The following is a 22,241-nucleotide window of genomic DNA, read 5'->3' on the forward strand; positions in this document are numbered from 1 at the left end:
ACAATTCCGCCTCTATGGACCAAGAGAGAGAAAATTCAGAAAGCAAAAGGAGAAAGAGAGAGAGAGGGAGAGAAAGAAAAGTCCGTTTCTGTTTCACTTTTCTTTTTTATGCTTCTTCCTCCTCTTTTTCTTTTCTTCCAAACACGCTCTAATTTAGTTTTTCTTCTTTTCGTTTACACAAGGTAATGTAAAAATCAAAATATTTTCGCATAGCACGTTTCTGAAATCATCATTTGAAAAAAAAAAATGTTTCTATTTTTCTATTTATAGAAGCAATAATACGGTTAACCATTTTTGGTGGATTAGGTTTGTTTCTAAATGTTCTTTGATTGATTTTTCTGTGTTTTTTGAAATTTCATTACGAGTTTGATCAATGTGATTGCAGGAACGGTGTTTGGTCCAATTAGCTTAGCTCGTAATTTATTGCCAATTTTTTTTTTTTTGTTATAACGATTCTGTGATTTTGGGATCAGAGATATGACTACCCGAAATGCAGAATCTTCTCAGGTACTTTGGCTTCAATTTCTCTCCAATGTGACATTTTGTTCAAATTTTCGTTTAAATGAATTGAAATTTGAATACGCATTGTGATTATGTATGAATTAGATTAAATGTTGATTAACAAAAATTCATTGTTATGTGTGAATGAGGGATTTGAGTGCACGGTTTTGAGGAATTTTGGTGTATTGTGTTATAGGGAGAAGGTGGCGGCGACGACGATCCACGACCACCTCCTCCGCCTCCGCAGCCGGAGTATTTGCGTTACCGGGGTGGCAATACGGTAATAAGTCTTTTTATTTTGAATATTACTTTTCAATGTGTTTAATGCTTTATACATTTTTGATACTTGCACATTGCTGTTTTTATTGTCATCATAATTTTTATTGTGAGATTTTTGAATGAAAGTTTGGTATCATATCGATGTCCATGTGAGAACATTTTTTTTATATGTACGAAAGAAATTGTCTCAGTTCAAATATGATGAAAAAAAGTTGAATAGGAAAGGTGTGTGTGTGTGTGTGTGTGTATATATATATATAGTATTTTCTGTTGTTTGTTTCTATTGGAAGCCCTGAAACTTAAGGTGTACTAAAGCATAACTGTCTTGCAGGTTTTCAAGAGTGGGCCGCTTTTTATATCATCCAAAGGTGTGTTTTATTTCCTTGGTTTGCATATAAAATTTATACTGAATTAGCAAGAAGCGAGACATGGACTGTAAACATCTTAGGTGTTCTAAATTTCTGTGAGTTTTTCTAAGATGTCACAATTTTCATGATTGCTGATGTTGGTTTGGGTTTCCTTAGAAGTAGCAGCAGTATATATGGTTTTTCTTGTTTCTTTTGTGTTTAAACTCCTCTGCCATTTCCTTCTCTCTCTCTCTCGTGTGTGTGGGGGTGGGGGAGGGGGTTAAGGGAAAATATTTACGTCCAATTTCTGTTTTTTTGTTTTGTTTTTTCTTTTTTTTTTCTTTCTTTTTTTAATTTTATTTTTGGCTAGGTAGTTACAGTTTGTCTGTTGTGCATGTATCTGTATACTTGAATAATTATAGATGAATCTTTTTGCATTTATTTGCATTTGTTTGCTAATTTAGAATGGCTTGCAGTGTTGTGCATATAGCCAAGCCATTGGATGGACCAAAAGTTTTTCAAATGGACATTTTTAAATTTTAATCATTGTTATTTACTCGAGATGATTTTTCTTGGCTGAGGATAAGGTTTGTTACTTCCAGAATAGGTTGACTGCTGGAATAAACTATAAAGTTTGTGGTTCAATGACAATACTGATTTTTGATAGAACTCATTAGTCTTCCTCTCTCTCTCTCTCTCTCTCTCTCTCTCTCTCTCTCTATAATTTTTTGATAAACATTTCAATTATCAGGGCAGTGCAGTTATGGTTTACTCTTATTTCTACCCAACACATATTTCTTAATTTAGTGTACATTTAACACTAATGTACTAACTAAGGCATTTGAAGATGTCTGAAATTAATATTTATGTAATTTTTTTATATAGGGATTGGATGGACATCCTGGAAGAAAAGGTGGTTTATTTTAACACGTACTTCTTTGGTTTTCTTCAGAAGTGATCCAGTAAGTAGTTGTTTGGTTTCCTTTAATCTGCATTCTTGTGAAATCTGTTGTAGCATTGTAGCAGTTATTTTAAAATGATGAAGAAGGACACAATGAACTGATTAAGAGCTGTTGGGGTCGGCTTTGGGTTTTCTTTGCTAAGATATTTGAAGCTAAAACTTACATACCATGATCATCCTTTATTTGCATTTTTTTCACTCTAATCCAGAAGAATTTAGTTTCAAATTTCATCTCCTTTCCCTTCCCTAATTTATAGTGGCTGTTTCCAATTGAAACACTTTTGGGGACACATGTCCACTTCAAGCAGCAGATATAGTTACTGGCTATGGAGTTTGCTGATTGTCCTTGCATGGAGAGGAGTATGTTGCTGCTGTTCTTACTTCTGATAATAATATTGATTGGCTCTTATGGATGGCCTATAAGATAATACCTTAAGCAGTTTGTCAACACTGACCGCAAGAAAAAGGAGCCAGTTATAGTTGTTTATGAATGAATAGAACTGTTAAGTAATATTTTAAAATGGCATTCAAATTGACTTTAATCTGCCATATCTTTAACCCATAGTTGCATGGATTAGTTAACTGGAGAAACCACATGCTTAGCATTCTAGTTATGAATAAGTGAACCAAAACTCCTTTCTCTAGTTATGCACAGGATATGATGATCTTTGAGATAATTTGAAAAACTTATTCATTGACCATGGCTTGGTATGGTAGATGCTCTTGGTGTTGGACTTATAGGGGAATTAGCATAGTGTAGTCAACTCAATTGCCCAATTTTAATCTTATGCTTTATATTAGATCAGGTGTGCAAAGCAGTAGCTGAATGAAAGGACCTTTACACACACACACACACCCCTACCTATGTATGTATTGTGTTTTACGTACTACATTAAGGTTTCAGAAGGTTCAATCTACTATTGTTTTAATTTTCAGAATGTTGTTCCTCAGAAGGGGAGTGAAGTGAATTTGACCCTTGGTGGTATTGACCTCAACAATTCAGGCAGGTTGGCTTTTTTATTTTTATTTTTGTTTTTAATTCCTAGTTAGAGTTTACTTGGTTTTCCGGCTTCCTTCTCATGGTTTTGCTCATTATGGAAATGGAGAAGTTTACTAACCTTGTTGTCCTTCATTTCAATAATCTATAGTGTGGAGGTCAAAGCAGATAAAAAACTATTGACTGTGCTCTTTCCTGATGGTCGTGATGGTCGAGCTTTCACACTTAAGGTGCTTCCCCCATCCTTAAAAAAAGAACTTTTTTCTTTGCTTGACTGGTGTAGAACTACTTCCAAAATTGGTAAAATCTTGTCTAGTAATGTAAACTGTGATGTATTATTCTTTCAAGTCATTATAATCAATGCATCCCAAATTTTTATTTGCTTTTCATATGTATAAAATACAAAACACAGTGCCCTTATGATTGACTTTTGAAACAGTATAAGATGATTTAAAGGGGAATATTGCTCAAAAGATTGGAAGTTTAAAGTAATAATAATAAATAAAACAGATTTTGCACCTGAAGCTGGAATGATGGAACTCTTGCAATACTGCTAGCCTCAACTAGTTGGAAAAGGAATAGCTTTTATCCCTCCTTTAAATGGCGGTTCAGTTTATAAATTTTCAAATTTTTCCTTAAGGATTCATGGGTCAAATCTATTTGGTTAACCAAGAGTAGCCAAGAGCCTTGTATCTCAACTAGCATATCCTGATTTTTCTAGCGGAGGCTTCTAGGGTTCAAATCCTCCTCGCCCTTGACCCCACAACAGTTATTGAATTAAAAACGGCTGAATTGGTTTTTAAGGTTTAAAGAAAGGCTGGTTGTGTAAAGTAAACTTTAAGACAAAGAAAGAGAAGGAAAAAGATGATAGAGGGGATAAAGATTGGAGCCTCACTAGATCTCTTAAGAGTTCATGATGTATGTACTAATTAATGGAAACTTGTCTTAAATTGAGTGCAAAATCTACGTAAAACTCTTCCAAGTAGTTCTATCCAAAGGCCTTTTATTTTAATTCAATTTTAAATTTAAAAAAAGAGAACTATAAGATTCATAAGCGAGGAAGTTGGAACCATTTTATTTCAACGTCACTTCACCAAATATGATCCTCATCACATGGAACCTTTGGTGGGAACTGCATTTGCTTCAAAAATTTCATGAAGGCCATATTACTTGGGGAAGCTTTTGGGGCCAAAACTAGAAATATGGAGAGAAAAACATAAATAATCCTTCTGAATGATAGCTTCATGGAATTCGGACTTTTATTTGAGCGGGAAAAACATACAGAAGACATGTTGAAAAGTTGATAAAGTCCAAAAATGATTGGGGCAAAAGTAAGAATAGAGAAGGCTCCTCTAGGCTTGTTATTCAACTTTTTCTGTCTGCTTCTGATGTGCCTTTTTTATGGTGTTACAGGCTGAAACGTCGGATGATTTGTATGAGTGGAAGACTGCACTTGAGAATGCTCTGTCACAAGCACCAAGTTCAGGTATTGTGATGGGGCAAAATGGTATCTTCAGGAATGATCGGACTGATTCAGTTGATAATTCTTCGGACCAGTGTATGCCCTTGTTGTCATCATGCTTTTCATCTATTGTTTAACTTCACACTTTGTTTTTTGTGCTTATATTTTGCATTATTTCTGAGCTGGTAGAGTTGCTTCATAAAAAAACATTTTTTGGCATGAGAATGAATAAAATTTAATCATTAGCTTCATTTTCATTAAGTTAAGTATGTCTGAGTGGTCTCCATATAGCTTCGTTCCCGTCAGAACCTTTGGTTGCAATTAAAATATCTGGGCAGTGGATTACAGTGGATTAACTCTGCTGTAACTATGAGAACAGAAAAAACACCTTGTGTTGTTCCAATAGTATTTTTTGTTTTTTTTTTTGTTTTCATGATATTATTCTTTAATAAACTTCCCATGTACTAGGTTTTGTAAGTTTTTGTCAATAATAGCATGAAAGTTCTTGAAAATATTTCTTGACTAGTATCTGGAACATTGATTCTTGTGTGATGAGGCATACTGTTTTGAAGTTGAACTTGGGGTAATTTTCACTTCATTGAGATATTTGATATTTTCCTTACTTCTTTTGCAGTGAAGGAGGGACCGCCAGTGAAATCTTCAGTTATTGGCAGACCAGTTTTACTTGCTTTGGAAGATGTTGATGGAACTCCATCTTTTTTGGAAAAAGCCCTTAATTTTATGGAAGAGTACGGTGGGTCTAGTGCCTCCCCCCCCCCCCCCCTAGAGCTATCATTTAGGATCTCATTTCTGTGGTACTTTAAAATGTGAATTCTGTGAAATAATTTACTTCTTAATGCATATCTGTCTTCTGAATAATATTATAAATAATGTTTCTGAAATAATGTTTTTTTCTCCTTTCAATCTTATGCTTGAGAGAATCTTTAGTGTGCTTGTGTCATTAGAGGATCTTTAATTATTGAGTCTCTTGCTGCTCCACAGCTTATGGGTGTGTCATTAGCTGATTTTATTACTCTATTGAAGTTTAATATCTATATTATTGCATTGAAGGATAAATATGTATTGGCCCCGAATCTTTCTCTTCTTAATGGAAGATGGCATACTACAATAAAAAGAGTGTATAATTTTAACAACTTTTTGCAACATGTATGAATAATCTACTGTCAGGAAATCTATTAATACACATTTCATGCTGGGATTTTATAAAATTTTTAAACACCATTAGCTTAATTTCAAATTTTCATTTGAAAATTTCGAACTCCATTCATTTAATTATGTTACTATAGTGATCCCAGGAGAAATTGGTAGGAAAAAGATATAGATGAGTTTCAATGTTCAATCTGAGGATGACTGGTGGATTGTGGAAGTTTTAATATGTTTTTAAATATTGTAGTCCTGTAGAACTTGTTGCTGTACTGAACATTTATATCTTTGTATAAGTTCTAATCAATGTCAAGACTTTATTCTTGTTTCACTATAGAAATTTATTTTGGTGCAGTTTCTAAATAATCTCATCTTGTTTAATTCTTAGCTTTTTTTGTGCAGAAATCATGCAAATGTAAGATGATTATAGAAAAGTAAATTGTCTATTCTTTTTGTTCTACCAAATGCTTGCAACATCTAATATGTATTACTGCACACTTTAATTTCATTTGCCACAGTTACCCTCATTTGTTATTTAAGTTAAAGCTCTCACTTTGGGTTTTTTGTTAATATAGCAATTGTCAATCTGTAGGGCTCCTTTCGTTATTGGTTTGGATACACATAAATATATGATTTTTTGTTGCTTTGTTTATCAATCTGATAAAAAATATAACAGGTGTCAAAGTAGAAGGGATCTTGAGACAAGCTGCCTATGTTGAGGATGTTGAACGTCGAATTCGGGAATATGAGCAGGGTGGGTTTCTTTAGATATATGCTTTTCTTGACTAACTTTAGTCTTATATTCATAATAAAATGCATCATCTTTTTTTCTTTTCTTTTTTTGGTTCATTAAGTTTTGCATGCAAGGTGATTCTCACTTTTCAGATCTTGAATTTATATCATAGTTGTTATATGGGTGAATTGGCAATTAGCTACACCATAAGATGTGGGAATAGGACTGTAGTAACTGATTTGTAACTTTTATTTTTTGAATTTACCCTCTGTGAAAAACTGCCACTTGCTATATGGACATAACCACAGATTTAAAAAAAAAGAAAAAAAAAGAAATAAAGACAATCACAGTGAAAAAAAAAAAAAAAAAAAAACTAATGGTCATTTAAATGAACTCCTCTTTGCCTTCGGAGTGTTACAGTAAAAGAAACCATAGTTGTATTGTAGCTTCACATTAGAGATTCGTTTTTGTTTTTTGGGTTTAATGTCTGTATCTTAACAGTTTTTGGATAATGTTTTAATTTAGGAAAAATTGAGTTTTCTCCAGAGGAGGATCCACATATTGTTGCTGATTGTGTCAAGGTATCTCCTTATAATCATGGCAAAAATATTGATCCTTCATGTAGGTTACAGCACACAATGGATGCTAAACTGTTTTGTTAATTGTTTTTCTTGTAATTATCCCAGTATGTCCTCCGGGAGTTGCCATCTTCTCCAGTTCCTGCATCTTGCTGCAAAGCACTCTTAGAAGCATGTCGTAAGTCTGTTGATCAACTGTTTGTTTATCATCTTTTGTTTTGTTGTTGCTTGCAGGCCTAGTTGTAATTTACCACATTACAATACATTTAGTGCTAACATAGTAAAATGTTGGGGAATAAGTTGAAAATGTATTCAATGCATATAAATCATTAACATTTGATGGTGAGGAGAACTACCTCTGTGACAAAACAAATGTGATTGAACATTTATAATTTACTGGAGGATGTGACTTTTCACTTCCTTATTACAATAGGTGCATAGAGCCATGGATATTACTTGGAAAAGAGCAGTCAGAAAATGGAATTTTTAACTATTTAGATCTTGCTCTCATGCTTTTTCATAAATGTGTTTACATTTTTTTTTTTGATAAAAAAATTAATTATATGACGAGAAACTTTCCTATGTACAAGATATGCTACAGTCTCTTCTTTGGAGATGCAGTGGAAATTATCAAAGGAAGTTTTATACGACACATTACATTTGGATGTTTTACCATATGCACAGTATTCTTTTTAATGTTCACTTTTCTTATTGTTCAATGATGTCCAGGAACTGATCGTAGTGTTAGAGTTGATGCTATGCGTGCAGCAATATGTGAAACATTTCCAGAGCCTAATCGCCGCTTATTGCAGAGGTAGTTCATACATCATGTTTACTATCGCCTCTATGTCTGTTTGACTATACAGATATTGTGTTTGTCATAATTTAATTATCTTTTAGATTCATTTTCCCAAATAGAAACTATTTTTTTGAATGCCTTTTTTCTCTTTAATTTAATGCTTATTTTTCCTTTTCAGTTTCAATACTGATTGTACTTTGAATTCTTAGATAAAGGGGGAAATTGACACGCGCACGCGATGGCACATATAGACAGATATTGATATATTTTTATATATGATCATTTCTTTTCCTTTTTGTTTTCCCCATCTGAAAATTATTCTCTCACTAGCCTTACCTCCTTGCATTTTCTATTGGATGTTGTTTTATTTTTTAATCTGTTTATTTTTGCCCCCGTTTAGAGTACTTGTGATGATGCAAATTGTAGCTTCTCACAAAGCTGAGAATCGAATGAGCTCCTCAGCTGTTGCTGCTTGCATGGCTCCATTACTTTTGCGTCCCCTTTTAGCTGGTGATTGTGAAATTGAAACTAATTTTGATGTCGGTGGTGATGGTTCTGCACAACTTCTGCAAGCAGCTGCTGCAGCAAACCATGCTCAAGCCATTGTTATAACCTTATTGGAGGAGTATGATAACATATTTGGGGTAAGTTCTAATGTCTTCTTCATTCACAGTCAGTTTTGATATGCTTTCCTATTATCATTTTCCCACGCACTTCCCACACCCACACATTCATATCTGTGCTAGTATGGGCTATATGTTTTTCTTTCATGATTAGGTTTTTTGCATGTTAATTGTCCTAATGATCTAGGAATTCCATAGGTGTTTTTTTTCTTTCTTATAGATCTTTCAAACATTATTTGAGATTGCAATAAACTCCATATAAACTCTTTGAAAAAAAAGAATGGAGTCAGTTGACAAGGAGCGAATAACTGCCATTCAATGAAGATTACATATCAACTTTAATAGAAATATTTCTTTTTATCATTTTACTTTTCATTTTCAAACTAGTTCAGGTACTTCACTGATGAAGGTGCTCTCTTGTATCCTCCTTTTGGAATTGTGAAGTACGAATGTTTATCTTCTGTCTCCTTGCTATTAACCCCCAAAGAGTTTGAGCTCATTTACTAGCATAAAACTTTAAATTTGAGGGTTTTTCAGTGCTATAAAATAATTAGTAAAAGGCCGTATTGGCTATTGCTAAAATCAGATAACAACTTCAGTGTTAAGTTTTTTTATTGGTACGCTACATACACAGGTTGTGGGTCTTGAACCCCAACCTTACCTTCCATCCCATTGTTAAGGGTGGTGGAAGTACCATTTGAACTAGAGCTCAATGGCTTCTTTGTGAATTAATTCTTACTTTTTCTTTGTGACTCATGAATTCTAGTGTGTTTGCAGGAAGGGTCCATCTCCCCTGAAATATACACCGACACAGAAGAGAGCGGAAGTGAGAGTGAAGAGGCAACTGATGATGATGAGTCCTATGAAGATGATGAATATGGTGATGCTACACATGAGTCTGATGCAGAAGCAGGTGATAATCTTGAAAATGCATCAGGTGAAACCTGCAGCGAGAGTGGTGACCCTGGAGACTATGATCTGTGTGATGATCAGGTTTGTCTCTGTACTTTCTTACATGAACATCCTATTTACTTACACACTCTCATTGTAGTAAAGGGATAATTTATCCTTCTCCATTCCTATTGCCAGAACTGAGAATAAATATTTGGTGCATTGGACTTCTAGGTTTGATTAGGATTAATATTTGGTGCTTCTGCATTCCTACATCTGAGCAACCTTGTAGTCTTGCTATGTGTTTAGACGTACATGTTTTCCATTTGTGTTTGCTTTGCAATGTACTTAGAGAGTCTATTACTGGTTGTCATGTCTAAGTTCTCTCTTGAAGGCATCTAGATTGACTTTCAAATTAATACAGATACTCATCCAGTTCTGAAGCCTAGATTCTTTCACCCTTTCTTAAATATTATTTCTGCCATTTTTCAGATCAATCATGGTTTTATTTTGATAGTCACTGGTATGATTATGTATGTGGAATACTATAAAACAAATTATGGTTATAGGAAATCTATCTTCACTGAATTGCATTATGGCCTTTTATTTGATACTAAGTCAATTCTTAATGTGTTCTGATCGGTCTTTGCTGCACATGATTAAATTACTAAATTTACTCATTAAATGCTTCTATCACTTTTCTTTTAAGTCTTTATATTATTGTCTATCAACCATTTTATTGGTTCACCATTTTTTTTTAAAATTATTTTAAAATAAGCTTTTCATTGCTTTTTGACTCAATCCCCCCTCCCCCTTTCTCCCCTTTTCCTTCTCCTGTTGATTCTTTTGGACTAGAGCCTGGAGCCTTGAACTTTGAAGCTGCTAGCCTCCACCACCTTTACTAAATATGCTGTCCTGGGAGCTTGAACCTGTGCCCCCCTCCCCCTCTTTTTGAGGTACCAATCCGCCTAAAGTGTGGCTGGTACAAACTCAAACCTATTTCACGTAATCATGCAAGTCTTGTGATTTCATTGCAAGACCACCTACTGAGCTCAGTGCTAGTGTTTATTCTCCTCTGCTCATATACATTAGTGGGTCGCCATTCTCGTCATATATATATGCGCTGTCTGTCTGCTCTGGATTCTTTCTTGTTGTGCAAACATTAGAACTCTAACATCAATTATTGTGATTTGGGGCTAGCAGAAACGCATTCACATGAACCAGAAAATAAAATAACCACACGAGACAGCAATATTTAAAGTGGTTTGGCCAACTCCATGCCTATGACCACGGGAAATGCCAACCAAAATATCCGCTATCAACAATATAGATTACAACAACATTAATCAACATTCACAACTCACACAAACAACACTCACAAACCTCACCAACATAAACTCACAAACCCAAAACCCCAATACACCCAACAACTCTCTCACACACAAACTCAAACAAACTCTCAATACATAACGTTGAGTAATCTTTCAACCAAAATAATTTACCAACTACTCTTCGGATAAACCCACTCATGTTCTTCTAGGAGCCTTTCACCCTTTCACCTCTCCCCACGTGGGAGGAACCTTGGGCAAAAGCCACCAAACCCTTTGTAGTAATGCCTATTTATAAGACTTCAATCTTATTCCTTAATAGACAAGAAATGCCTATTACTTTTGCAATAAAGAATACTTTTCCTTTTATGTCATGGAGAATCCTTGTCTTCTGCACCAAGTAAATTTCTTGTCTTCTACACCTAGTAAATTCATTGTTTGCTACACAAAGGTAAAACCTTTCCTTCTTCGTCAAGGAAACCCAAACCAAAAGTAATTAGGAATTTGAGGCAACATTCAACATTTCTTTATTTTGATTGATATTTTGTTTTCTACAGAGAGAGTGAGGCTACCCCAGTTCTACTAACTATTCGAGAGGTTTTGGATGATGCTTTTTAAATTTGTACTAACTAGTTGAAAGGTGCAGGATTTTGATGGTTCAGACTTGGGTTCCAAGTCTCTTGAAGTAGGTGATGCTTCCAAAGACAGACATTTGTTGTCAACAAATTTGAATAAAACTTCAATGACTCAACATGATGATCTAGAAAGTGGTGGGAATCTTCTGAATCAAAGCAATAATAGTTCAGCAATGCTGGATATTGAGTCTGCTGAACTCCTAGGAAATGTTTCTAAAGAATCAAGTTCAGTTCCTGCTTCCACTAGTCCCAGTCCATCCTCGCGCATACAAAAGGCTACAACCACATCGAATGGACCTGTACATAGTGCTAGGCGGCGCACTATGTGGGGACGTACCTCTGTGAGTATTTTTCTGGATTTATGATACACATTTTTGCTTCGAGGCCTTCTATTCTTAGTCATGTTTCTCCAGCTATATCTTTTACAATTATATATAGTAACTTTTTCAAGAGAGGATTTGAATCTTGACATCCATTTATTTTGAATTGCTCAAATTGTTATCCATGCTTCAAACTTTTTTTTTTGGCTGTTGTCATGAGAGTATTTTTTAGTTTATTTATTTTACATGAGTGCAGGCAAAGAAGAACCTTTCCATGGAATCCATTGATTATGGCATAGAAGATGAGTAAGTGATACATCTATCTTCTGCACAAAGCAATTCCTTTCCTATGTGAATTTCATAAACATATATTTCTGTAGTTCTTCTTGTATCTTGTATTGTCCATTGATGCCATGTACAATAGGCCTGACACTTTCACTGGAGGTGGAGTGTGGCCGACCTAATCTAATCTATTGAGGATCCATAGCCGACCCCAAATTTTAGGACCAAGGCTTTGTTATTGTTGTTGTGTGTTTGACACACCACTAAAGGCAAGTTAAATACAGGGTCACTACAAGGTATCTCTGAAATAGTGCTTCCCACCCATCCATATGAATAGTGAGCCCCACAAGGACCCACACATTAGATTGAATTTTATGTGAGGGGGAGAGTTTTGCTCATGGAGTACCTAATAATTAAACGAGAGAGGGGCTGGGGGGAGGGGGAGAGCAAAGAGTGATGCGGGAGAAATATGAAGATTGAAGAAAAGAATATGCTTTCATTAGGAAATTTTTTCTTTCTTTTTAATTAGTAGAAATAGGGAAGAGGACAGCCACGGCGTTATCTAAGATTATCATCATATGTAGACAGTGTCTTGATATTAAAGCCACAATGATGTCTTGGTATGATATTCTATTTTAGTGTATTTATTTAAGGTTGGAATAGTTGGAGCTCCATCTTTATAAAGATGAAGAATTATTCAAAACCCTGATAGTCTTATTTCTTTTTCAAGAATTAAATACTGATCAAGGATTTTAGAGCTCTAAATGTATGATTTTATTTTTCATTGTCAATTATCCCCCACGGTTTATTGAAAAGGGGTTCTTTTGAGAAGTGTTGGATATCGGGTTGTAACACTGTTTTCCACTGTCAATTATCTTTTCAATTCTATTGTGTAGGTTTTATGTGATAAAAACTATGTTTTCTCACTCTCGGTGAAAATTCTCTTTTCTTTCCTCCAACCCCTGCCCCTCTCAAAATTTAGTACACAATTGTAAATAGTTGCATCTTTACAATGTTTAGCATAAATGCATTTTGATCATGATGGCACATACTTTCAGTGTTAGGTCTATGTATTTTTCTGAAGACTTTAGTGATTACCATGAGATTTTGGCCATTTGTCTTTGGCATTTATGGTGGTGCATTTACAATGAATAAATTTTAAACAGTCAAGAAAGAAGTTTGATTCTGTGTATGCATTGTACTTTAATATAGATGGTGGCTCTTAATTTACTCCCAATTGTTCTATCCATGTAATTTCTTTTTTTCTTTTGATGCTTATGTAGGGTGGAAATCCAGAGGCTTCAGGCCACCAAAACTGAATTGGAAAACAGAATTGCAGAGGAGGTGGAGGATTCGAATATTTATCTTTTAAGTTATCCTTGTAAGAAATTTTGGGGGGAAATTTTCATGTTAATTAAAATTTCTCTTTGCAGGCTAAAGGGAATGCAGTTCTGCATGCTGGCCTGGAAACACGAAAGAAGGCCTTGCATGAACATCGTCTAGCTCTTGAGCAAGATGTACTTTTCTCATATTGGAGATACTTCCTTTTCTTTTCCTTTTCCTTTTTTTTTTCCTAAAAGAACATTCACACACTCCCGCACACCTGTGCTCATACACACACATTATTCCTGTGTTGCGTTCAATCTAAATGTTCTGAATGCTATTTTCTGATCTTTTTGATGTGTGGATTTCAATTGAATTATGTATTTGGTAACTAAATGTGAAGGCCTCATTTGAGTGTTAATTGTACTTACAGGTAGCCAGACTACAGGAACGGTTGCAAAAAGAAAGAGACTTGAGGAGCACTCTTGAAGGAGGAATTCAAATTTCTCAATGGCCTTTACCTGTTTTAGCCACTATTGATGAAAAGGTTAGTCTACCTCACATTTAATCTGCCATAATTTGCTTTGATCTATTTTCTAACTTGCAAATGTGCCAAAGACAAAGGCAGAGCTTGAGGAAATAGCTAAGGCAGAGGAAGATGTCATCAAATTGAAGAAGAAGGTCGATGATCTTGGAGTACAGCTTAGTCAACAGCGTGAACAAAACTATGGTTCTATGCATGCTTCATACAATGAACCCCAACAAACTCTGGATCATCAAGCAAAACTGTAAGTTTTTATTTTACATAATGGTCCATCTCTTCTTGCATCATCTTCTACTTGATATTTGTAAAAAAATTTACTAAAGTTTACATGCTAATTTTAATGCTTGAAATGTTATGATGTAAGACATATACCAACTTCATATTTTAACAGTTTACTTACCAGTCACCCACATATGTGTATAAGGCCTTTGGTGATCTGAAGCAGATAAATGTGTGAAGGGTATTCATCTTTTGGATATTTGGTTGCTTTAGTTTGATTACTCATTCTTTTTATTCCTCGGAAATTTGGGTACAGGAAAGATAAGCAGGATACTGAAGCTACAGCCACTTCACTTTATGAAAGGTCAAGAAGCCAGGTAAATTCATGTATCATTTGAGATTATTCTTTGAGCAAGTCTCAATTAGGTGAATGCTAGAATTTCCATGGTTAGTTATGGATGAGTGACATTCTGATTAATGGAGTATCTGCACAATTTCTCTCTTCTATATTTAATCATCCAATAAGTTATGGCCGTGTGAGCACCATAAGATCATTTTATAGTTTTGGAAAAACAAGACTTGAATGGTAGGTCTCACTTAGCTGATGAAACTGACGCAGGACAACCAGAACAAAATTGAAAGAACGGAAAAATAAAGGATATGACCTAGGAGTCAGCACCTAAGCCTTGCTTGGAGTTAGCACCAAGCGGGAAAACCACTAGGAGTCAGCACCTAGGGTAGACCTGGAGTCAGCACCAGACCAAAAGAGACCAAACGGCCATTGTTTTCATTCATCAAAATATCAACCGTCTCCTCAAGGAGTACAATAGGTTGTTTATAAAGGATTACTAAACCCTAGTTCTAATTGGCTAGGAAACCCTAATTGCCTTATTACAAAAATACCATTGCTGGCTAGGAAACCCTAATTGCCTTATTACAAAAATAACCTTACTTCTAAATTAAAATACTAAAAGCCCAATAAACTACTAGGATCTAAAATATAAAAATACAATTGACTTGCAAACATAAATAATATTAAATAATAATTCTCTTTCATCTCCCGCATCATTCTCCTCTGGTTGGAGAAAACTCGACCTCGAGTTTTAAAGCATTGAAGGATTAGGATGCTGACAAACAACACTTGCTTCAAGTTTGAAATCACCTTAGGGAGCATAGGGAAAAGCAAAACCTTGAATTCCACCGCATCAAACTCATTTGGAATAATAAAATCAATGTGTGGAATCAATATAATCTCTTCTTGAACCTTATGAGCCATAGGAAGCACTTTGGTCTCAACCTCTTCGACTTCACCAAGATGTAGATCTTCAAGGACTGTGGAGGGTTGATCAGAAGCACATTCAACAACTTCAACTTTCACATCATGTGCACCCTCTAACATAATACTCTCTTTAGGCGCCATCTTTTCACCTTGCTGTTCTTCAATAGATTCATTTCCTTGCACACTTGTTAAAGCAACACTTGTCGAGGCATGTACGTCTATGTCAACATTAGGCTTTGGTATTGCTGGAGGATTCCCCACGACCAAGATATCACCATCAATGTTGTCTTCTATGGGGGTAGCAATAAGTTCATTATGATCAATTATCCTTGGTTTCCCAATTGAATCGAGTTGAGTCTTCATTTGCTTCATCTGAGCAGTCCTGTCTTGAATCTCTTTCATGAGCTTTACAGTTAATTCCGTTACTTTCCTAGTAGATAATTCCTTGGCAGATTGTTCAAAAGTGCACTGAGGACATGATATGGGATGAGGATGGGGATTCATCGCATTTGCTTCAACTTGAAAAGTACCACACTGAGATTGGGGTAGATACTTAGCTCGATAGTATGGTGACAAATACTCATCACAAAGCTTTTCTTTCATATCTTCCCACACAGTAATGGCAGGTTCATAATCCATATAGCGGAAACGTTCAAGATTCTCCCAAAACCTCTGTGCTTTACCTATTAACTTCGACTTGGCATACCTAACCTTTATGTTATCTGCAAAATTTGCTTGCTCAAAGAATCGCTCCATCCCATTCATCCAGTTGACAAAATCTCGTGGATAAGTTTCATAACCATCAAAACAAGGTGCTTCTAATATGTCCATGATTCTCTAAAATAGTGTCAAAAAATAGTTTGGAGTTGGAACAAGAACCTGGGCTGCTGTGATGTTCTCTGGACAAGTAGTGCTGGAACTGGCCTCACGGGCCTGGACTCTGCTTGGTCTTCTTCTTCTTTTTTTTTTTTTTTTTTTTTGCAAAATAATAAAATACACTGCTGGACTTAAGGAACTACAGACTTAAAGAGAGCAAACAATAGACTTGAAAAGAACGCAAACTACAGGACAGACTTTTTTTAAAAAAAAAAGGAAACCATAGAAACTAAAAGAGACAACATTCTCTAAACTGAAAAGAGGCTTGGTGATGGACGCGGTGCTAGGGATCGACGGCTGTAGCGGAGCGAAGACAGGGAAGACAGCGGCGGCTTTAATCGTAGAGGAGTGGCGGCGCGATGTCTTGGGTCTTGGCATCGGTGGTGGTCGACGTCCTCAGCGGCGGTAGTTGAAGGTGAAGATGGTGTCGGCGGCGGTGGCTGATGGGTCGGCGGCGACTAAGTGTTGGTCTGTGGATTTCAGCGGCTGGTGGGTCAATCTCAACGGTGGTGAGTCGAGGTTGCCGATGGGTCTTGACATGGTTTTTTTCTCTCTGTGGTTGCAAGGGATTTGGAAACTTGATTGTGGGTTCTGGACTAGAGGTTTCTGGTTGGCTTCAAAATCTGGGTTTTTTTTTTTTTTTTTTTTTTAAATACTTTTCTGGTTCGTGACTGTGGTGATGCTTCAAATGGATCGGTGTTTGCTCTGATACCAAAACTGACGCAGGACAACCAGAACAAAATTGAAAGAACGGAAAAATAAAGGATATGACCTAGGAGTCAGCACCTAAGCCTTGCTTGGAGTCAGCACCAAGCGGGAAAACCACTAGGAGTCAGCACCTAGGGTAGACCTGGAGTCAGCACCAGACCAAAAGAGACCAAACGGCCATTGTTTTCATTCATCAAAATATCAACCGTCTCCTCAAGGAGTACAATAGGTTGTTTATAAAGGATTACTAAACCCTAGTTCTAATTGGCTAGGAAACCCTAATTGCCTTATTACAAAAATACCATTGCTGGCTAGGAAACCCTAATTGCCTTATTACAAAAATAACCTTACTTCTAAATTAAAATACTAAAAGCCCAATAAACTACTAGGATCTAAAATATAAAAATACAATTGACTTGCAAACATAAATAATATTAAATAATAATTCTCTTTCATCTCCCGCATCAGAAACTTTGCTCTGGGACCCAATAGATGTGAATTTTATCTCTTAATGATGCTGGCCTGTTGGGTCCTAAGATTTTGCTGGAGCTGGACTGGATTTGTCAAATGAGGAACCAAAATTGTATCTAGCTTAGGAGCTGTTTTTGCAAATATGTCTGCTAGTCTTTATCTTCTGTGGAGGGATGGCTTTTCATGTTTGCATAAATTTTGGTGGATACAAGAGAATTAGTAGTAAATAAATTTCAAATATGCTCTGTATTTTCATAATAACAATAAATTTGAAAGAAATATATAATTAGAGATCATCCATTTTTTTATTATGGTATTCATATTATTCACCAACTTCAGTTTTTATTTCTATTTGTTTTTCCTGAAAACTGTCTTGAATAACAATGAATGAATGGAAACCTGTGACACAGGAAAACCTAATAATCTAGGATTTGAATCTTTGAGATCAAATTTCCCCACCAGTCATTAAAGGGAAAAACATAAGGGAAGAATAAAAGAATATTTGATATGTCAGAGGAAGTCTAGCATAGAAATTAATTTTTTCTCTGTGAGGTCAATGTAAGGCAGGGTAAGTTGCTATTCTTCTTCACAAATTTTCTTAACTCAATATTCCGGGGATTTGTGATTGAAGGAACCTGAAATATCTGGAATAAAGTAATGCAGATATAAATATTTTCCCCCTTTTTTGGTTCATGGCATTAAATATGCAAGCTGAAGTCTTCAGCAATACGATAGTCTTACAATAAAATTTTTCCTGGACTTTCGCGGTCCCCATCATATGTCCTTTTGGTTCTGCTCATCTGTTTATCTATTCTTAGAAATATAAGTTTTTCCTGATTGTATCTTATCTGAGATTAAATTTCAGCCATCTTATTTTATCTGAAATAATATTAGACAGAAACTAGGTGTGCAAAAGCTGAGTTGCCTATTACTTTCTTCAAGCTGGCCTATGTTGAACTTGGATCAAGCTTGAGTTTAATTTTGAGCTCTTGGCTCTTATTTTCCCACCTTTTGAGCTTAAATTACCATCTAAAGTTTCTGTTAATTTAAGTTTTGTCTAAGCTTGTTCACAAGCTTGATCTTTAGCTCAATCAAACACCTATTTCTTAAACTCTTAATTTACTAGTTGCAATAGCAATTATGACATCACTCTTGTCTGTATTGTGTCTATGTAGTAGGTTTCTTAAAGGACTTGTTTTAGTAGTTTCCCCTACAAAGCATTGTGTTCACTTCAGCTGTTAGCAAATCCTGATCATATTGAGCCTGGCATTACTCAGGCTTGCTTGTTAGAAAATTAACTCAAAACTCAAACTTAGGTTTCAGCGGTTGGTGTATAAGCCTCGAGGAGCTTGTACAAGAAGCCTTGAGGAGCTTAATAGTCAAACTCAGCCAATCTATTGAGCACCCGATTGTGCTAATTTATAATGTTTTATCTGGTAATTTCCATTGAACTTACCTTAGGATTTGGATGCATTAGGATTCTTATTTGGATGGAGAAGAAAATGAGAGTGAGAGGCTACTGGAATCAACATCTTTATCAGATCAAAATCTGCCTCAACACCAGCTGCATCTGGATCCAGCAAGCATCAACTCCTGGTCTGTTGGGGCGTCTGCCAATTTTTCCACTCCAGAGCCAATGCTAGCCAGGTCTATGCCTCCAAACAATTCCAATTCCAGGAGATCTGGTTCAAGGGGTGAGGTAGGTTAAATATATATCACCATGACTGTAGTTTTGTTGGTTTTCTTGTGCTTTAATGGAATTTGAATTTAGCAAAGTCAAGTTATTTTTGGAGCTTTGGAGTACCTCAATGAATTGAAACTACTGTCACCTCCTTCATACCTAATCGGTGTATTCTGGTTTTCCTTGACACAATCAGTGTAATCAATTGTCTTATTCTAACATTGTAACTGCATCTATTTGGATGCTTGTTTTCATGTTCTTAATGATAACATGCCATTATTTTGTTATGACAATAATGATGGTGGTGCTGTGTTTTAGTTGTGGTGTATGTGTGGGAGCTTTACTATATGCATGATAGCAATTGAAATTATATGGAACATTAACTTGTTGAATTTATTCTTAGACTTGTGAGAGGTTAATTGTTTATTCTTTTGAATTGCCAAATTAGTGATAAAGTGATGATAACACCTCTTTACCTGTGTATAAACAGGGAGCAAATTCAACAACTTCTGCGCTGTCAAAGTTGACAACCCGACTGAACTTTCTAAAGGAACGGCGTAGCCAGATAACAAATGAACTCCAACATATGGATAAAAGCCAAGGGTCTGGTAGAGGATTGGAACCTCGTCATTCTCGTCAACCAAATCTGGACAAGGCCAAAACCTCTGAAGTTCAATATGTTCAAAGCCCAGATATAAGTGGAGAATTGGACTATTGTGCATTACCCCCGAACTTCTACAAAGGAGTGGGAGCTGAAGGACAATCACCTGAAAACCTAGAAAGGCATAGAAAATCAGATAGCCAATCACCCCAAAAGGCTGATAGAGGAAATAGATTAGAAGGTCAACATCCCCATAAGCCGGATAGGGGAAGATCAGAAGGCCAAGGCTTTGAGCGCCATTCTTTTCTTCATCCAAGGACAAATTCTAGATGATACCAAGTCTTATGTGATCTTAAATGATACCAGGTCTTATATGATCACTTGATGTGATTGTTTTGTGCATATGATGTTGCTTATATCGTCCACAACATGGTTCATAAAGCTTCAAAAAATGATGAAACTTGTTGGATAGAATTGGCACAAGGTTGAGTTTGATATGCCTGTATCAAGCTCAAGCCCGTACTCATCCATAGCCTTATGATGTACAGATCTTCCTTCTTCTTGATGTAAGCTTAAGTGTTTGTAATATTGATTACTGATTTTTGCTGGTTCAAAGACAAAGCAGGGTTTTATATCAATCATATCCATTGTCAAATACATCATCTATTGGAGTTGCTTGGCCTAAGGTGCTTTTAAGCCTAATGAAGAAAATCCTAGTATCAGGCCTCCATTTTGGAGGGGTGTTTTTTTGGTGGGGGGAGGTGTTCTGAATCTCAATTAAGCTAACAAGGAATTATGAAGATTGAATGTATGACTTTGATTTATCGCTCTTTCCTTCCCACAAAGAAATTATAATAGAATCAAATGGTTTTTAACTGTGAAACTAATTATGTATACAGCTGAGATATGTGATTGTGATTCTGAAACATGTTTTCTATTTGCTTCTTGTATGAAAGCATATCTGAAGTTCTGCATGTGAAGTAAGGAAGCTGAACTTTTTTGCACTATCACATGCCAAAAAGTAAATTAATAAATTAAATCACCTAAAAAGAAATAGTAACATATGGTCTACCACTCCAATATAAATTATTTTGGAACATTTTCAATTCAGTTTTGAAAATGTCAGACACTGACTTGGACTGGAGCCTAATGGGTTTAAGTTTTCCACATTTTCAACTCAATTTGAAATGTCCAAAACTGACTTGGACTCGGACTTATAGGTATAGGTTCGAGAACATGTATTGAAGTCAAGTTGAAAAAAACTACCAGATGGCTGATACTCTACAGTGTCTAGAGTCTACTCCTACAAAAACAAGTCACTAATTATAAACCACATCAATAAAAACAGAGTCAACTTAATAAAATGAAATAAAATAAAATAATGTAAATAATGTACTAGGTGAACCACCTCAGCCTCGCCCAGTAGTCCACCCACCTACTGAATGCCATTTGTCATATTAGCTAACCCAGATCCTAATTAGATTTTAGCAACGTGTATCTATTTCAAAACTTGCGGAGCTAGTTACCAGTAATTTTCTTTGCAAGCTTATTTGTTTAAATAAATAAATAAATTGAATACAAGTATAGACTGTATAGTTGTTGGTTTTTTTTTTTGGACTGAAAAAGTATAGAGTATTTAAAACCAATAAGTAATAGGAAAAAATTAATGGATGCTTTGAGGGTATTTGCTTAGAAAATATTTTTAGAAACTTTTTATGGGAAACTAAAAAAATAATTAATATTTTTGAGGGCTTTTTATATTTCCCGTGAAAATTGTGTCAAAATTTTCTTAAATTGATTTATTAACAATTTTCCTAAGGCATCCATTAATAGAATCCTAAGTTATATCAAAGGTTTGTTTGGTGTTAATGTGCACCAAAGTATCTGTCAGCTATCATTGTGAGCGTCATTCCTAGGTGTGTAGGGCTTACCCTTGCTTAGATCTTGGATCCTTTTGCGGTTTTAGCCCCATCAAGAGCTACAAGTTGTCCCATAAAAAGTTTTGAATGAAAATTGTATGTTATTTTGAATGAAAATCTCTCCACCACATCTGTGGGTCTATCACCACTCCGAACATATATAAATTTGTGTTGTCTTTTCCTATTGATAGCAACAAGTTTTGAATGAAAATTGTATGTTATTTTCTCTGTAAATTAGAGATTAGAAATAATATTTCCACTGATTTCATTAAACAAAACATGTTTAGAAATAATTGTGATAATTGTGAATTGGCACTAGCCACCACTATTGCCTTGGAAGCAATAATACTTATTGCCTAAATGCTTCCTTTTCTCCAACAATTTGAAACACTTTTCTTGCAATGAGGAACCTTTTACATACAATGGCATACAAATATATGGCTTTTTTTTTTTTTAATTTTTCTTTTTCTCGGAAAAAAGTATGTCATTGCTCGAAAATTTCTAAAAGTTGAATAAAGCTTATTTTTCTTTTCCAAGAATTTACTTACTTTATGTTTCCTTTAGTAGTCAAGTCAAAAAGACCTTCCTTTATTTGACGTCCAACAACACCCTTGTCCCTCCTGGAACCACCCTCAAAAGAAAAAAAAGAAAAGAAATGTAAAATCGGCTTATCAATAATTCATAATTTTTTTTTTTTTTTTGGATTATGAAACAAACCAA

General features: G+C 35.3%; 1 protein-coding gene across 2 annotated transcripts; it reads left to right on the forward strand.

Annotated features, from left to right (window-relative positions):
* Nucleotides 1-143: 143 nt before the first annotated feature.
* LOC115960309 (rho GTPase-activating protein REN1) lies at nucleotides 144-20,276 on the forward strand. Of its 2 annotated transcripts, none has more exons than XM_031079127.1 (24): nucleotides 144-182; nucleotides 386-507; nucleotides 698-781; nucleotides 1,112-1,148; nucleotides 2,013-2,089; nucleotides 3,025-3,095; nucleotides 3,237-3,315; nucleotides 4,499-4,643; nucleotides 5,182-5,301; nucleotides 6,388-6,465; nucleotides 6,970-7,025; nucleotides 7,131-7,200; nucleotides 7,752-7,836; nucleotides 8,222-8,465; nucleotides 9,222-9,437; nucleotides 11,310-11,639; nucleotides 11,875-11,924; nucleotides 13,184-13,244; nucleotides 13,334-13,417; nucleotides 13,657-13,770; nucleotides 13,842-14,011; nucleotides 14,303-14,363; nucleotides 18,798-19,019; nucleotides 19,492-20,276. In XM_031079127.1, exons 2-24 carry the CDS (start codon nucleotides 478-480, stop codon nucleotides 19,933-19,935), a joined length of 2,928 nt encoding a protein of 975 aa, XP_030934987.1. In that variant the 5' UTR covers nucleotides 144-182; nucleotides 386-477; the 3' UTR covers nucleotides 19,936-20,276. The 2 variants fall into 2 exon arrangements, with proteins under 2 accessions (XP_030934987.1, XP_030934988.1); XM_031079128.1 differs by having other exon boundaries at nucleotides 4,499-4,571.
* Nucleotides 20,277-22,241: the final 1,965 nt, after the last annotated feature.

Source organism: Quercus lobata, chromosome 9 (assembly GCF_001633185.2).
Source record: "Quercus lobata isolate SW786 chromosome 9, ValleyOak3.0 Primary Assembly, whole genome shotgun sequence".
Taxonomy (NCBI): domain Eukaryota; kingdom Viridiplantae; phylum Streptophyta; class Magnoliopsida; order Fagales; family Fagaceae; genus Quercus; species Quercus lobata.

What these genes read in the sequence shown, in the direction of transcription:
- LOC115960309 (XM_031079127.1), top strand. Translation starts at nt 478, where the DNA reads ATGACTACCCGAAATGCAGAATCTTCTCAG. An exon ending in AGTATGATAACATATTTGGG is followed by an intron (nt 8,466 to 9,221) that starts GTAAGTTCTAAT and finishes GTGTGTTTGCAG; the next exon opens with GAAGGGTCCATCTCCCCTGA. An exon ending in GTCTAGCTCTTGAGCAAGAT is followed by an intron (nt 13,418 to 13,656) that starts GTACTTTTCTCA and finishes TTGTACTTACAG; the next exon opens with GTAGCCAGACTACAGGAACG.